This window comes from Talpa occidentalis, unplaced genomic scaffold, assembly GCF_014898055.3.
Source record: "Talpa occidentalis isolate TD23 unplaced genomic scaffold, MPIMG_talOcc4v2.1 talOcc4.3, whole genome shotgun sequence".
NCBI classification, from domain to species: domain Eukaryota; kingdom Metazoa; phylum Chordata; class Mammalia; order Eulipotyphla; family Talpidae; genus Talpa; species Talpa occidentalis.
The window spans coordinates 49,546,809-49,565,030 of record NW_023603184.1 but is presented as its reverse complement, the minus strand read 5'-3'; the positions used below and the strand labels follow the sequence as shown (position 1 = coordinate 49,565,030).

The window sequence follows — 18,222 nt, the reverse complement described above, 5'->3', positions numbered from 1 at the left end:
CTCTTATTAGGTGGCTCCATGACCTTAAGCAGTTGGCTTAAGCCCTTTGCTTCTCAGTTTCCTCAAAGGCACAAAGAACTAGTTATGATTACAAGTCAGCAGTTATTTGTGTTTGCTCCAGCTGGAAAACAATTTATATCAAATGAACATGCTTACCTTTGACTTACGGTTGTGCTCTATAATGTGACATCAGTCATGCCTCACCTAAAGGAATCCTTTATGACTGTGATCCCCAGCCCTGGCCAAACATCTGCATCTGGTGGCAACATTTTAGAAAATGCATGTTCCTAGGCGTCGCCCTTGAAGATTTTGATTCAGTCTTGAGCAATGTCAAGAAATGTGCTGCTGCTTGTTAGTTAGATATGGATACAAGCAATAATGAATGTAACTGAAATGATCCACTCTCAATTTAGATACCAAGTTTACAGTTGGTAGAAATCCTGTTTTTTTCAAGGAAGCCTTCCTGTACACCTTTTCCCCAAATATCTGTCTAAGATTACATTACCCACCCTGGTTAAAAATTCTATAGCATGCTGCTCTTGTGCTTTGTGGTATTTCTCTGACCTTTCTTCCTTTGGGGACATACAAGGTACCCTCTTCCAGAATTGAGATCTGGGACTATGGCAGATGCTGCTCTCCCAAGGTTAGAGGAAATTTCTGTCTGGCATTCTGAACTTGGGCAAGGCTCCTGCTGTAACCAGGAGCCCCCAGCATGCTGGCTTTTCTAGCAGCTCCGTGCACCTTGTTCTACTATGTCTTAAAGATGCTCCTTGATCTGTGTCAAAGGCAAATCATCCCTTTTGCATATTGTCATCTTTTTTTTTTTTTTAGATTTTATTTGCATTTATAGCCCAGGTAAGAAGTTTAAAATGAATTATCAGCTGCCTCTTTCTCCAGTTCCTTTCTTCACCATTTTTATCTTCTGAAATCCTGATATGCCAAGAAAATATAGGTTAAAAGCATGGTTCTGGCTTATTTATGAAGACTAGAAAGTGAAAAATTCATGTTCAAGTCCCCTCCTTTGGCATTTTAAATGCCCTAGGGTCTGACTGTAGCCACAATTTTCTATATATCTTATAAAGAAGTTGTCGATCTTCGTTTTGAACACCCCTTTGCTCAGAATGCCCACTCTACCTCATTTTATCTTTTTCTTCAATCCCTTGATTTTGGTTTGTGCCTCCTATATCAGTACTTAACATAGTACTTGTACAGGTTAGTTATGTATAATACTACTTCACTTGGGTAGGGTATGATTGAACATTTGACTTCTATGGTTACCATAAGTCTGAATTTGTAGCCTAGGAATGGCAGAAGGGTGAGCTTTTCAAAAATCCGAAGATAATATTGTTAGGTTGAGTATGAGATCAAGGAGTAGGGGGAACTGTCACATTTAAATTGTTTTTCCTTCTCCCTACCTCCTACATTGTTAGTTTGAATCAGTCACTAAGTCAGTCTCCGGGAAATATTAATTTCCACCTCCATCAGCCATATAGCTGTGTACTATGGAGCTGGAAGAGGTAAATGAAGTTGAAAAATGGCCTCCATCTTTGGAGGACTCCTCGCTAATCGGAAGCTTGATATATTGAGGGTGACTATTCATTTTGATTTTTTGGTTTCTCCTCTATAAAAAAAAGTTTATTGGATAATTAATTTATTCTTCCTTATCCTATCTATATCATTTTACTTATTCACTTCTCTATAGATTCACTTCATTTGTCATTTTATTTATTCATTCAACTTGTACTTTAAACAGGCTAATCTGAGCCTGTCTCAGAAAATTGTTCTTTCTCTTCAAGAAGCCCAATTTAGACAACACATTAGGTTGGGTAATTTTCATGTTTTAGGTTTTTTATTTTGGTAGAAAACAAATCTTTTCAAAAATAAATATATTCAATAATAGCAAAAGGCATTTAGAAACTGAATAAGTAAACTTGCTTTTATATAAAACATTATTCTTTTTGAAGTTTTCACCTGTGTAAAAGCTCCTTTTATAAAACCATTTTGATGGTTTCAAACACTTTCTTGGTGGTAGATGATGAAAACCTAATTTTCGTGGCTCTTTATAATAGAGCGATAGAAGCTCTGACTGTGTGGCGACAGGGAAATACTCATGTAGTGATGTTTACTAACAGTGTTATACACAAGTTTCTTTTTCATATAAATACATTTCTGTGTAAGCATTTAACTTTCCGATTGAGTTTCAACATAGGAAATAGGTTCTTTTAGCTCTACTTTCTGGTTTCCGGTGTCTCCAGCATTCTAACAGGTGAACGGGCTTGTCTAAACACATGCATGTTGACACAGGTGCTTTATTCCCTCTACCCCATGCTTGTCTTTTCCATTTCTAGGCATAAAACAAACCCAAAGAGCCTAACCATTTTCCTACTCCTAAAAAGTGGCGCATAGGTCCTCCCGTTGGCGCAGCGGGTTGAGCACAGCACTGTGAAGCTGCCCGCAGCCTCTGCAGCACTGGTTCGATTCCTGGCTGGCCAGGGTGATACCCACATGGCGTGGCAGACCTCTCCTGTCTTGCCTGCTGCTCCCCTCAGCAGTGTATTTCAGTCCTTCTGCCAGTTCTGCTCCCCGCTCTCTCTGGTGAATTCTCTTACCCTCTCACACCTCTGGCCTGTACCCCAGTGCTTGTATAAATAAATAAATCTTTTTTAAAAAATGGGGCATAGAAGAGCGTGCCATGCTTTGTGGGTGAATGTTGTTCAGAGGAAATAACAAAGAAGAAAATCCAATGGACTGAAGGAGAAACAGCAGGGTGAAAATAGGCTGGACTAGCAATCAGGAAAACCTGGGGTCTAGTCTCACCTTTCTCCCTAAGTATCTGTGTGATCTCTCTGAGAATAAGGAGGTGCTGATGTGGTGAAAGATTAAAAACAGTAACTTTTGAATCTATTGGATTAATATCAGGTTCTGGTTGAGTGACTATAGGCAGGTTATGCAACTCCTCAAGCCCAATGTGGAGAAAACTTGGCTTCCTGGCTGGTTAGATGATTAACTGAGGCCATACATGTAAAGCGCTTTGCACCACTACTCAGTCTTCATTTCATTCCAGAGAAAAATGACCAAGATTATAGAAAACATCAGCTGGGGGAAGGAGGAAGTTCCTATTCCTTCAACAAAGAACACTCAGGCAGAACACAAATGTTTTCCTTTCAAATTGTCATGTGGAAGGGAGCGGGAGCTGAGGAGGCAGGGCAAAGTGGAGGGGAAGGGTAGGACTTGTGGGCAAGTTCAAGCAGAGTGCAAACTAAACCTGAGAATGGGAGCAGCTTAGCAGGGCAGTTAATTGCTCTGGGCCTGGGCACCCTGGCAGTGTGGCCTGCTGGTCTAGTGACCACTCATTTGGGCAGAGGGTAAGATCTCTCCATTGGGAGGGAAGTGAGCAAAGATTTTCTCATTGCCTCCGCAAGACTTTTTCCTTCCTAGGTTTCTCCGGAACCTTCTGTGGGTTATTTCATTTATCCGATGGTGTCCGTATGATCTGGGAAGTTTCCAAAACATTTGGTTTTACGTATGAAGGTTTGTCACCATAGAAGTGAACCTCTTACTTGATCAGGAATGTTTTTTTTCTAACACTTTTCTCAAGCGTGCCCAACTCAAACATACTTTTTTTCTGCTTTCCTCTACCTTTCAGCTCCCCCCCGCCCACCTCAAATCTACATTTTTGATGTCATGGGACTGTCAGAACAACTTGCTTCTCTTCTGAAAATCTTACATGTGAGAGTTATTATTTACTAGTGTTTTCTTTCCCTTGCTTGAGGCCTTCAGGCTTCATATAACGACAGCCATCTGGGGAAGGAGAAGGTGCCATCTGGGTCCCTCCTTGCAGCAGACTATGTTGGGGTACCCAGGCTCTAGTCTGGATTTGGTCTGGCAAAATTAATTAGGGCTATAAACCTACCTTTTCTCTGTGCTGCAACCTTTAAAAACAAGTGCCCACTGTTTGAGGCCTTGGTTTCTCTCTCTAGCTCAACTTTTATACAATTGATAAGAAGAGTATTGATTTTTATTGCCTATTGACATAGCAGGGATGGCACCTGGAAATTGTGAATTAAGGTCTGTCCGCTGTTGGGACCCTCAAATCTCCCCTTTGTGCTGCTGCTCCTATTGTCGTTCAATTCTTATCTGTCTTTATCAGTGTCCTACATTTTCGCCAGCACCTCACAGTAGTCTCCATAGGAAGGTAAGGCGGGAGTGGATACAACCATCATACAGATGAGAAAACTGGGACTTGGAAAAAGCATGCGACTTATTAAACTACCCAGTCATGTGAGGGACCTAGAAGTGGAATCCAGGGGGTAAAATGGACCCGATTTTTCAATCATGGGCCTTTGAGTCAGGTTCATGGTAGGGGAAGTGGAGACTCAGCCCCCTTCCACTGTGTTCATGTCTTAAATATGTGAGTGCCGAGTAGCTACAAGGCATGCTGGCTGGTGCTGGGAACACAAAGCACTCTGAGGCCTGGCTCGTGAGCTGGTGGGGACAAACATGAATAGGGAGGGATTCGATGCAAGCCCTCACTGAGGAGTTAGTGTGAATGAGCACACTGGAGCACCTGGTCAGCCTTGCCGCTAGTGAAGGTTTCTGTGCAGCAAATGGTATCTTACTTGAGACCCAAAGGGTATTAGCTCAGCCAAGGGAGCTGCAAGAGGAATGACTCATGTATGCAAAAGCCCAAAGGCAAAAGAAACTGAAAAAAGTTGAGTGTGAAAAAAGCTTTAGCCTGGGCCTCCCCGGTGGCGCAGCGGTTGAGCGCTGGGTTGCGAAGCTGCCCGCAGCCTCTGCGGTGCAGGTTCGATCCCCGGCTGCTCCCAGTCCACCAGAGGAGGGTCCCACATGGCGCACAGACCTTTCCTGCCGCCCGCTGCTCCCCTCAGCAGTGTACTTCAGTCTTTCTGCCTTCTCTGCTCCCCGCTCTGGCTCTGGTGAATTCTCTCACCCTCCCGCGCTTCTGACTGTACCCAGTGCTTGTATAAATAAATAAATAAACAAGTAAATAAATAAATCTTTAAAAAAAAAAAAAAGCTTTAGCCTAAGGAGAAGAGCTTAGAGAAGAAAGTGGGTGCTAGTCCACGTGGCCTCTGCGTGTGAAGGGCTTTGACTATTAGCAATGGACAAGGGGAAGCTGGTGATACGAGTTTTAGAAAAATCACTTAGCAGCCTCCAGATGGTGGGTGGGTAGGAGGTAAGACTGAACTTGAGCAGAACCTTTTGCTCCTCCCCAGAGCTGCTCGTTCTGTGAACATGTCAGGATTTCCCTATTTCCAGAATTTATCCCTCTTGTTTTTTTGCACTGAGGTTGCCCTCATGTTGTGGCCAGGGATCCTTTTATGCTTAAGAAGAGAATGTACACCCAGAGCAGACACAAGAGTTTTGTTCTGCACCTTTAGCTGGAGGAATCTATGTGTGTGTGGGGGGCAGGGGGGAGTCAGTGAGACATCACCATCCGGATAACTTCATCTGACAAAGCCTGTGACCATTTTCCCACATGTAAGCATGGTGGCAAACACCTTCCTGAGACTCACTCTCTTCATTTGAAGAGCACAGACAATAAAATATACCTCCCTCAGATCTTTGTGGGGATCCTGTCAATGATACATGTAGGGCATGTCGGAGGTACCCAGTATAATTTTATTCCCTTCTCTTTTTTCTGCCTTCCTCTAATGCTACTCTCTCTCTGAGTAAAAGCCAGAAATCTTCTGGGCCTTCAAAAGCCTAATTCATTCTGACCCATTTCCCTACTGACCCCCTCTGTTCCATCCTGCTGCTCACACATCCTGGAGCTCAACACTGGTGTCCTTGAATGCTTCAGACATGCTCCCACCTCAGAGTACTGCAGTGCCCACATGACTTGTTTCCTCGTCTCTTCTAAGTTTTTGTGCAAATGTCATCCTCATGAGACCTACCCTAATGCTCGCTTTAAAACTCTAGCTCCCCCTCACCCCACCCCATAGCTCTTGTCCTTCCATTAAGTTACATAATTTAATTATATTGTTTTTTAATGTTATTACTATTTAGTTTGATCATTATCTCCTCCAACTAGCAATTAAACTTCACAAGGACAGGAAGTTTTATTTATTTATTTATTTATTTATTTATTTATACAAGCATTGGGTACAGTCAGAAGCGTGGGAGGGTGAGAGGATTCACCAGAGCCAGAGCGGGGAGAATAGGCAGACTGACGAAGTACACTGCTGAGGGGAGCAGCGGGCGGCAGGAGAGGTCTGCGCACCATGTGGGACCCTCGCCGGCAGCCGGGGATTGAACCGGCACTGCAGAGGCTGCGGGCAGCTTCGCAACCCAGCGCTCAACCACTGCGCCACCAGGGGAGGCCCAGGAAGTTTTTTTTTTTTTTTAATTTCTTTTTTTATTATTATTTGATCAGCTTTCATTTTGCAGATTTCTTTTTATTTACTTTTTTACCACCGCCATCTTTTTTTAAATATTTTATTTTATATAATTCTTACATCATTTTTCATTTTTGCACAATGAAGTTTCTTTTATTTATTTATTTTGAGGCAGCATTCATTTGTAACACCCAATAAGATTCAGAGGATAGGTTTACAACTCTTCAGATGTGTGTTACCAGACCACACCCACCACTCAGACACCCACAATCCTCCACCACAGTCCCTTGGGCTCCCTCCACACTTTGCTCCAAGAAGTTTTTTTCTGTCTTATTCATTACCATCTCTTCAGTGCTTAGAACTCAGAGCGCTCACTGGGTGTTTGTAGAATGAATGAATGACATGTTCAGTTCGCTGTCTGATCTCAGGGATGGTCTCATCTACAATATTGGGAGTCGGGCAAGCACCTGGTACTGAAGGGTCTCACTTGCTATCTGAGGACTCTTCTGCAATCTGACTGTGGAGAGAGTCCTGACTATCCAAGCAGGAGTCAAGGGTTCCAGCCTTGTACTCCTTTGTCTGTAAAATGAGAATGTTGCCCTTTGACTCAGTACCAGCCTATTTTTATGAAAATCTTTTAACTCTTAGAAGCTTCTGCACAGAGGTACTGGCTAGCTTGCAGTTCTACTGGAAGGTGTGGAAACCAACTCTTTCCTCTCTCCTTTTCACACCTTCTACTTGAAGGTGTGGAAAACCAACTTTTTCCATTACCACTGTTGGACAGCTTAGTTGTTTTTCTCCTTCTGTCTGCTTCTCATTGACCTTAAAGACCATCTCATACTGAACCATATGGGGTGTAATCCTCATCGGGCACATGGTCCCCTTAACGTGGCCAGCCTTTGAGATCTAAGGAAGCTACTGGGCATGAAAGAACTAGGAGATCTGTCCTCTGAGGTGGTGTATGTTTGAATACATTCATGTATTCAGTCCCTTATTTATTCACACACTGAAACTCATAGTCAAATGAAAGACTAGAGGCAGGCAAGTAATCATAGACGTGAACGTAGGTATATGGAAGAAAAAGTTTTTGTACTAGTCATGTTCCAGAAGTGTTGTACAACCTCAAACCTCAGTGGCTTCCAACAACAAATACCTGATTGTTGCTTCCGTATCTGTAGGTCAGCTTAGGTGGCCCTGCTTAAGGGGGGACAGGCTCTGGTCTGTCCTAGCATCTCTCTGTGTGGAACCCCAACTTGAAAAGGCATTGGGTGCCTGAAGCAGGCACTTTTTTTGGCACACGGCATGAGTCCAGGAATCCAAGCCACTCAAGCACATCCACAGCCTATGTCTGCATCACATTTGAACATCCCATTAGCCAAAGTAAGTCACAGGCCAAGCCCAACATCAGGAAGGCAGGGATGATACTCTGCTAACTCTAGTGGCAACGTGGGGGTATAGTTTTGTTGTTGGGCAATGAAGAGTTAGGAGTGATAAGCTAATCTACAGCATTTAACTCTGGCTGTGGAAGTAAGAAAAGGCCTCCTGGAGGTGGTAACTTTCATCTTGAAGGATAAGTAATTTATGAGACAAAAAAGAAGTTAGTAATGTATACAAGTGCATACACATTAAAAACAAAGGAAATATTGTCTATTGTCTTCATATTTATTTGTATTGTCACTGTGAGCTATGGAAGGAAAAAACAGGGGCCTCCCTGGTGGCACAAGGGGTTAAGACATAGCACTATGAAGCTGTCTGCAGTCACTGCAGCATGAGTTCGATCCCCAGCCAGCAAGGTGACCCACATGGCGCAGCAGACCTCTCCTGTCTCGCGCCCTGCTCCCCTCAGCAGTGTGTTTCAGTCAGTCTGCCTGTTCTGTTCCCCACTCTGTGTCTGGTGAATCCTCTCACCCCCCACATCTCTGACCTGTACCCCAGATCTTGTATGCATAAATAAATAAATCTTTAAAAAAAAGAGAAAGATAAAACCTCACCTATCCATGAAGTCCATACTTTATAGCAGAGATCAGGAAAAAAAAATAATGCAAAAGAAAAAAGGAAAATACATTACCAAGAACAAAAGTATGATTTCAGAAAGGAAGCTAGCATTTATTTTTAGCAGCTATTTTTGATGCAAGGTATGTGCTGTTTAATATTCATTATTTCATTCCTCACAAACTGTGAAGAATGTCCGAATGTTAAGGACAAATGACAAAACTGAGCCTCGGAGTGGTAGATAGCATGTCTGGCGGTTCAGATCAGCAGGTGCTAGTCCAAGGAGTACCTGCTGGTAGTTCTATTTGTGCAAAAGCAAATAATTCATAAAAATTACCACTAATGACTCACTGTGTTTTATTAAGCGGATCTGTTTGAAAATTCACTAAGCCCATGGATTTTAGTCTCTATTGTCTACGCGGTGCTGCTTTTGTTAAAGGGCCCCAGCCCTAGAGCAGATCATGTCTGGGGTGTTTTCCACATCTTACCTTCTCATGGCACATGGGTTTAAGATGCCACAAAGACAGTATGATTCTCACTCTTCTACTCCACAGTGTTCACTTTGGATGGAAGGGTGTTTTGAAATTCTGCTACTTCCTTTCTCTCAGTTTATATACTCCTACCAGTAAGCGTTTGTCCTTGGAAATTAAGGGAGACAAGCATGATGGGTTGTTCCAAGCCTCCAATAAAGGTTAGAGATGCGACTGTGTGAACGATAATAATCCCCACTATTTTCAAATAACTTCTACCTAATCCTCGCTCCCCTGTAACTGTGAACACATATACTCCAGTGGAACATTCCTGCTCATGAGGGAGGGAGCATTTGTGAGCTTTTATTTCTTGTTTTTAACGCATGATCACTTGATAGCGGGAATCCTATTTCTGGGCCCTTACTGACTTTTGCTGTGACTCTTTAACCCAGTATCAGTTCGAGTTTGCAGAGAAAGAGCCAGTTCTTGTAGATAACCATCCCTTCCCTCGGCGGATCGTTAGGCATTGGCAGGCTGTTTGTGTGCCCTCAGTCCTGGTGGCCTGGAAGAATTGCAGGATGGTTCACGACCCATTTGCCATTTGCTCAGGAAGCCAGCAGACCTGGATTGTCTGATCTCAGAGACCGTCTCACTTTGCAGTGCTTTAAATCTTGTAATAATGAGCAATGCTTATAGGAACTGCCTCTCGCTGTCTAATAGTTATTGTCTTATGCTTCCTCAGGTAGGTGGTCGTTTGATGCTGCTATCTGTCATGGACTTGATGATGAAGACGGAAGGAGAAGAAACTGTCTAGACTGGTCCAGAGAGAAACCTGGGCAGGAATGGTGCTGTAGGGACAAGCGACCTGCTTGGAAAGGGCTGCAGCATCCTTCTGAGAGCCTCTACTCCACACCGCCCCATAAAACTCTACTTCCTCACTGGAAAGGGCACCTAGGATTTTGCACTTGGCCACCTAACACCTCTGCTGTGCCAAAATAAGACGTTTGCTGCTGAGCTGAATGAGATATCACTCCATTTTGGTTTTGCAACTTTCAATCATCTGAACTTCACTTACAGTTGTTTTGCTTTAAGAACTTTAAGCCAGATTTGTACTGTTATTTTGTGTACACTTTTCAAAATGATCGACTTAAGCTTCCTGACAGAGGAGGAGCAAGAGGCCATCATGAAGGTTCTGCAGCGAGATGCGGTCCTGAAGAGGACAGAAGAAGAGAGAGTCAGGTAAGGCACCAGAGAAGATCTTGGCTTGGGGGATGGAGAGACAGTCTCTAAGGAGATGAAATGCTTTCTCTTTCTCAACTCTAAGTAGTAGTTCTGACTTGGAGCCTGAACTTGTGGCTTCTAATTTTAGGTTTCCTTCCTGGCTGGAACTCCTCCTTCATGTCTCTTAATTTATCCCATAGGCTCCTGCCAGAAATAGAGTCTTGATTAAAAACCTAACTAAATTCCTTAACTTATTATGCTCTGAGTTAAAAATAAAGTATATACAAACATGTATCTGCAGCTATATTCATGTGCAGCTATATGGATGTAGGTGTATATATATTTTTATCCACTTATTTTAACTGAATCATGAGCCAAATTAGGAACATTTTAAATTTCTATTTTTTTAGAAAAAAAATAAAATCGAGAAGTACCACACATTTCTGAATACTTTCAGAAATGTTTGAATTGGTCTCAGAAGCAATTTAAATGAACGCTGACCGAGCCAAGTTATTTTTTTGCATGTGTGTCCCACAAAAAGGAATGGCAACTTTGACACAGTATTCTCTTTGGAAGGACTCCAAGTGTTCCATGTCAAATTTCTGCCACTTTCACTCACCTGTGAGGTAGAAAGAGAACAAAGCAGGTTGCTGAAAAGTGGGTTTGAGTCTAGGTCCTGCCGCCTATTACTTGTGTAATCTTGAACTTTGAAAGGCTTCCTGTCTAACTGCATTCTAACTGCATGCTCCCCATCCTAGTTGTTATCTAAAAGGAGCATAAGCCAACTTCTTATTTCCTAGGATGCGGCATTTCCCTTATTTTTACCCTACTTGAACATGCATACATCATAAAAGAATATGTTAAAATTATTTGAAGTTCTCCAGATTATCTGATTATGGCTATTAATAATAACCTTGTAATTGGCAATGCTTCACAAATTGCAAAGGGCTTACCCACCCATTGCTGCTGAGCTCACGGCACTCATGTGGGCATGGGGGGATGGCATATAATCATGCCCACATGATGTGTGAGGACATTACTTTGAGACAGGTCAGGTGACTTGACTGAGCTCATAAAACCCATAGATACCAAAGTGAGAATCAGATCCTGGTCTTAGGCATTTAATTCGCTAACTCCACCTCTTTCCCTTGAGGAGACAATAGCATATGGACCATTTGGAGGCTGACACAGAGAGGGAAGTGACTGTCTTTTTTTAAAAAGATTTACTTATTTATTTATACAAGCACTGGGTACAGTCAGAAGTACGGGAGGGTGAGAGAATTCACCAGAGCCAGAGCGGGAGCAGAACAGACAGACTGACGAAACACACTGCTGAGGGGAGCAGCGGGTGGCAGGAGTGCTCTGTCGCATCATGCGGGACCCCCACCAGTGGCCAGGAATCGAATCAGCGCTGCAGAGGCTGCGGGCACCCTCACAGCCCAGTGCACAACCGCTGCACCACCAAGGGAGGCCCAGAAGTGACTGTCATGATGCGATGCAGGACACCGGGTAGTAATGGTGACAGGAAGTGGCTGCAGGTAGTGGCGATGAGAATGGGTTTCCATACTTGGCATGCTCCTCCCACAAGTCAGTCTGTGCAGCTGGCTGGACCACTGCTCCCTGTTCTCAGCAAGCAGGGTACCTTGAGCAGTTTCCCCAAGAAGGGCAGGGAATTTGCCTTTCTTGGCCATCAGGACCTCTTGGTAGCATTAACCCCTTACCTGCTCACAATGTAGAAAGCCCTGTCATTCACGTGGTCCGTTGATGCTTCTCACAACTCTGGGATTTGCCATGGCAGGACCATTAATGCCCATTTTAGAAACAAGGGGAGGGGGAAACACAGAACATATTGCTTTTTTTTTTTTTTTAAAAAAAGATTTATTTATTTATTTATACAAGCACTGGGTACAGTCAGAAGCGCGGGAGGGTGAGAGAATTCACCAGAGCCAGAGCGGGGAGCAGAGCAGGCAGACTGATGAAATACACTGCTGAGGGGAGCAGCGGGCGGCAGGAGAGGTCTGCGCACCATGTGGGACCCTTGCCCGGTGACCAGGGATCGAACCGGCGCTGCTGAGGCTGCGTGCAGCTTTGCAGCCCAGCGCTCAACCGCTGCGCCACCAGGGGAGGCCCAGAACATATTGCTTCTTAAAGGTAGTGGAAAATGGAAATTCCTTTAGCCTCTCACAAGGCAAGGTAGCGGGACTTAGAACGAAAGCAGGATGCTGGCATGGCATTGGTCCCTCCAGCCACCTCAGGTGAAGGTCTGTGAATATTGCAGAGCTATGAGTACCATTGAGTCTTCCACTTACATGGTGTTTTGTAAGGTTTGCAGTTCCACCTCCTCTATCTGACCAGGTTACAGAGGTATCTGTCCTCGCTCCTTCTACCTTTACTTCACTGGCAACTTCCGTGTAGTTTTGTGATTCTGTATGAGTGGAGAGACCTGCGGTAGCTGAAAATGCCAAAAATGCAAAGTTCTGCCTGGAACTAGACCTTGTAAAGGGTGTGAGTGTGAGCCTCTGGGGCCTGCCAGTCTACACCACAGCAGAAATACTGTGCACCCCTTCGTGGTGGCCAGCTTGGTGGCTCCTTCCACCTGCTGTTTCTGAGGTTGCCCCAGCTGCTGCTGTTGGCTCTGTACTTGGTTTTTACTTTTGTAAGTGAATAGGAATAAAGCATGGGAGGTGAGAAGTCTGGTGTGAATCCAGCCCTATCTACCACCACCATTCTGGGGAACTTGCTAGTAGACATCAAGCAGCTCTTACTGACTTGGGCACCGCAGGCCCCAGCCCCTGGGGCCACAGGGGAGTGATGGTGGACAAGGAGGGCAGTGTACCCCATGGCCTGTGAACACTGAAGGAGGCCCCACCGTGGCCTATTCACATAAGAGGAGTCGTGCTCTCTCCTCCTCTTTACTGCAGGACTGAAGGGACGGGATAGTTCTGACACTGTTCTGGACCGGGAGAGCCAGAACTACAGCAGGCCTCTGCTCTCTAAAAATGCTCTTCTGTGGACTTTTATTTTTTAGCCTTTTTTGTCATCTTCCAGCTGTTCCTCTTTGTTTCTCTTGTGACAGAGTCTGACAGCCTGGAAAAGAGATGTTTCTTTCGTATCAGTCCCTTTATAGATAAAGATAAGGCCCAGAGAAGGGCAGTGACTTGCCTGGAATCACAAGGCTAGTCATGACAAGAAAAATTCTTGATCCAGTGCTTTCCCATCTGCCTGCGCTGCTCACTGGTGCTCTGAGAAGAGTAGGGTTCTGTCGTGACATCAGGGAGCTTTTTAATGACCTACGTGAACCTTAGAGTCAAAACTGATATGAGCGTGAATGTGGTTCTCACCGTCGATCAGCTGTGGTTCGTGGGTAAGTGACTTAGTCTCCTGGGCCCCAACTAAGCCCCAGGAATGACCGTGATACTAAACTCAAAGGATTAAAGTCAGGATTAAATAAGGTAATTTTTAATCTTCTTAGTACATAATAGGTGATGACTACATTTTAATTCTCTTATTCAACATTCCACTTGTCTGTAAAAGGATGCGATCTCTGGTGAGTAGACTCATTCCTCAGGGGGAGGTTACTCCTGAAACCCAATTATTTCTGTGAAAAATTTAATTGAGCACCTAATAAGTATTCCTCTAAAGTGCACATCTCTGTGCAATGCTGTGAAGGGAAGTCTGGGGCAATTGAAACATGGTCCCAGGCCTCAAAGAAAGATAAAGCCCTTTTCATTTATTGGGTTATATTTTGCAAATTTAAATCTTCAACTTTGTTTCCCTCATGTAATTGTGCAATGCCGCAGTCCTCCTCAAAGCGGCATGTGGCTGTAGAAAAAATAAACTGTATAATTATATTAACTTAGGCACACTATAATATGGACTTAGGCCACAACTCTGAGATAAACATGAGGAGCTCACTAATGGATATAGCATTGTTGCCTACTAAGAACAAACACCACCCCAGAATCCTTTTCTGTATGATTATAGATATAATTTGGCATTCAAACCTAGATCTCCTTGCCGTTTGTGGTATTAGGGCTTGGATTTATCCATATCCAAGCTCATTTAAGACACTTTGGAGGGCCTTCCCGGTGGTGCAGCAGTTGAGCGCTGGGTTGCAAAGCTGCCCACAGCCTCTGCAGTGCCAGTTCGATCCCCAGCCACTGGGCGAGGGTCCCACATGGTGCGCAGACCTCTTCTGCCACACCCGCTGCTCCCCTCAGTAGTATACTTCGTCCATCTGCCTGTTCTGTTCCCCGCTCTGGCTCTTGTGAATTCTCTCACCCTCCCATACTTCTGACTGTACCCAGTGCTTGTATAAATAAATTAATTAATCTTTTAAAAAAAAAAAAGACACTTTGGAGATGGTTTATCTATAGGTTACTATTGGACCAGGGCTGCAAGCCCAGCAAGTTACTTCCTGGATGCCAGCAAACAGGAGAAGAGGCAGGGAGCCCTGGGCAGGTCTAACAACATCTTTATTGCAGCAGCAGGAAACAACACACACAGATGGCAGCAGCCAGGAAGCGTGGGCTCCGTGGGGAGACGCCTCCTGTCTTTTTATACTGTTCAAGGACAAAGCTGGCTCAGGGCCAGATTTATGCTTAGGTTACAGAAGTATATTTTCACACATGTAAACTATGCATCAAGTTTGCATGTATTTACTAACTTCCATGCATGGAGACTACATATCAAGATTACATGTCATGATGAAACATCAAGGTTGCATGCTGTCTGCTAAGCCACCTGAGTCTGGAGGCCACAGTGAAAACAGCCTGAGAAGCTCTGTTTTGTTACTAGTCCTATAATTACCTTCCGTTCTGATTTCACGGATGAGAAAAATAAGTGTCACACCAGGGAAGTGTCCAGTTCTCAAATCACCCAAACTATTAATGGTATAGGTTGGATTTGAACACAAGGGAATAGCCACTGGTGTTGTCTGGGGTAGGTTAGAGGATAACAGTCCTAGGTCACTATTGCCCCTGCAGCTCTCTCATGTTGGGCCTGGTTATTACCAAGCACACCAGCTTGTCTCTCTACCTACCAGCTGGACACAGTCACCATCTTGTGCAACATGCATCAAGATGGGTTCTTTTTCTATCTCACCTTCTCTCTTTTAAAGCAACACCACTATAGATACAGATGCATAATTTTAGTCTTTTATGGTTTGAAAATTACACAGTCTAGAGATGGTGTTTCCTGTGCTTTGCATCACACTGGCCGCAGAAAATTGTTGCCCATGTGCATCTGTATACCACCTGTACCCCCACACCCACACCCCCCCACAGCACTGGGCATCCACATAGTAGATACCATCTCAACCACAACCACATCTTATGATTCTCAGCTGCTTCCCTAAGGCCTAATTTCTTTTAGATGGAGGCAGTTGTCATTGAAGAACTGCTTTCCAGGACTGGTGGTGGTGTTTTTTGCCAAAGCAAAGGGGAAAGACACCAACCTTTGTTCAGGGAACTAAATTGTACACGGAGCTTTATGCTTATTTACCCCTTTTATCCACAAAAGAGCAGCTGCACCCATTGAACAATGCAGTAGTGGGGTGAAGAGGTTTGTGCCCTGCAGTTTTGAAGCCTCACTTATCAACCAGCCAAAGCTGCGCCTCCCCACGCTGTACTGATGTGGGGATCATGATGTAGTCACACAAGGGCGGCACCTTTCCTCTCGTTTTCCACCTTGTAAGAAAAGTGTGCAATTTAGTTCATTTTCCCATGTGTTGGTTTTCAGATTTTCTGTCAAATATTGAATTCCTCTGTGAAGTGTGATTACCATCTTAGGAACCAGAGTCCTGTGTGGCTGAGACCAGGAGTCAGGCTGGTTTCCTGTCTTGAGCTCAGGCAAACCTCTTAACTTCTCTGAGGCTCAATTGTTTCATCTATAAAGTGAGACCGTTTGTCATTTTTCTTTTCATCTTTGCACAATGTATGCATTTTCATTTTGGTTATATTCCCCATACAATTGCACCCCCCTTATTTTGACCCTAGTCCTTCCTTTCCCCACCCCTCCTCCCCCCTCCCCCGTAGTGTGTTTCTGGTTTATAGTTGCTTGTTGATTTTGATTTTTACTTTATTATAATTAGTCTTTTTCCTGGTCCCTTATTTGGGTTTTCTAAATTCCTGCTATGAGTGAGACCATCCGGTATTTTTCTTTTTCTTTCTGGCTTATTTCGCTGAGCATGATCCCTTCTAGCTCCATCCATGTTGCTGCAAACTGCATGAGTTTATCTTTTTAAGGGCCCTTCCAGCACATTCAAAACAAACATCTAAGCATACTTTCAAATCACATAGTTTAACCATCTTGCCCAGAATATACTGAGAGGTTAAAAAGAGAGAAAAAAATGTCGGGGATTGAACCAATCAACTCTCTGGCCAGTCTGCTGATCTCCTTATCCACAGTGGACTAGATAGTATCAGCTCGGCACTGCCTGTGATATTAGGACTTTGGCTAATCAGGATGAACAGCTGTGAGCTGGGGCACAAGGGGGTTAGGGAGTTTGCGGGAAGAAAAGTGTGGAAGCCAGGATGGAGGGTATCACTGCTCTCTGGCTTTCTCCCTATTCACACTCTGCACCACAGGAGTTGACAGTGGCAGTTAGGGCTGTGGATATAATTATTTTATGCACAATTTCAAACCTATGCCTGATAGATGACAGGGGGTTAATGAATTAGTGAATGACCAAATGAGCAGATGAGACCTTTAACATGTAGAGAAGGCAAGACAGCTATCTTTTGCTTTGTACATCTTGATGAAACTGTAAAGATTCAATGAGGGAATGCATGTGTAAAACGTGGTGTCTGAGGCAGAACGATGCTTTTTATGTGTTAGCCAAAGGAATGGGGAATGACTGTTGTGTGTGCCTGGAGGGCTGCAGGACAGTGGCTTCTCTGGGCTAAGTGCTCTCCTGCCTTCCTGCTGCCCTCCAGCTCTTGGGTGTTTACTGAGCATCTCCTCTGTCCTTAGCATTAAGGTGTGATTAAGATGTGCTGTCTTCTAAGCACATTGCACAGAATAGAGAAGATGGCGAGGGATAAAATGTGTGAATCCCTAGACAATCTCCCTCTTCCTACTTTAACTAAATGTCATAGCAATTAGAGAATTAATTGCTAATTTGATTGGAATGATTAGAGTTGAGGATGAGAGATCAACATGGGCTGATAGAAATTTTAACATCTCATAGGTGGTAGAATTTTTTTTTAATGGTCTTCATTTTTACAAAACTTGTGTTTTCATGTTACACATATATGAATTCATTTGTAAAATATTCCAAATGACTATGATAGAAAAAAATTGATGAAGCTTAGCAGTGATTATTACAGTGGGAAATGCATAAATGACACTTAATGGATTTGAAATCATTTCTTTTTCTTTTCCCACTTTAAAAGAAATGAGCCAGAAACCCAACTTTATGATGTACTCTAATGGCTCCCAGCCTTCCCAGAGGTCATGTGCTCCAGTGAACTGGTCTCACAGCCTGTGCTTGTGGTAAATTGAAAGTGTGAACAGAGGCTTGTGGACAGTCATTTAGGCAGAAACAGATCAAGAATTGCACAAAAACCATTACAAAATGTGCTTCAGTTGAACAACAAAAATAAGTAAATAAATAATCTCTTGAAGAGATATCAAGAATTCTTATGCCATGAGGATTTGTGGTCTTTTTCAAAAAGATGACTAGTTGATCTTGTTTTTACTAGTCTGCCTCTCAGGAGAAGGCACAGGCACTGGGATGGAGTGTAACTCACTTCACCCCAACAGTGACGGGATATCTCTTATCTCTTTACTGACTCAGACTGCATGATGGCTGAGCATTTCTTTGTTCATTGATTTATTCATTCAACAAACAGTTTTTGAGTATCAGCTCTGTGCCAGGCTCTGTGCTAGGTGCTGATATTACAAAGGTGATTAAGATATAATTCTCACCTTGAAGGAGTTTGCAGAGTTCACAGATCAGTGGGTAAGACAGATATGCAGATAGAGTATTGAAAAGTGGTGGGGCAAGGGTTATCATGGAGCTGCTGCCTGCAGCACGGAGCAGAGCAAGCTAAACTGTGCCCCGGGAGTCGGGATGGGCTGTCCTGGTGAGGGGATGCATTCACTGGACCTGAAGGGTGAGGAACAACATGGTATACAGAGAAATGAGGGAAAGCTGTCCTAAGGGACTTCAGATTCCT

At 43.8% G+C, this 18,222-nt stretch overlaps 1 protein-coding gene across 10 annotated transcripts in view; it reads left to right on the top strand.

The window, feature by feature from the left end:
• Positions 1 to 18,222, top strand: part of SYTL2 (synaptotagmin like 2) — a 104,700-nt gene that overhangs the window by 32,702 nt on the left and 53,776 nt on the right. For all 10 annotated transcript variants that reach the window (XM_037523073.2, XM_037523074.2, XM_037523072.2 and 7 more), the window contains one exon: positions 9,564 to 10,060. In XM_037523073.2, the coding sequence (XP_037378970.1) occupies positions 9,960 to 10,060 (101 nt within the window). In that variant the 5' untranslated portion in view covers positions 9,564 to 9,959. The remainder of the gene's footprint in view (positions 1 to 9,563; positions 10,061 to 18,222) is intronic.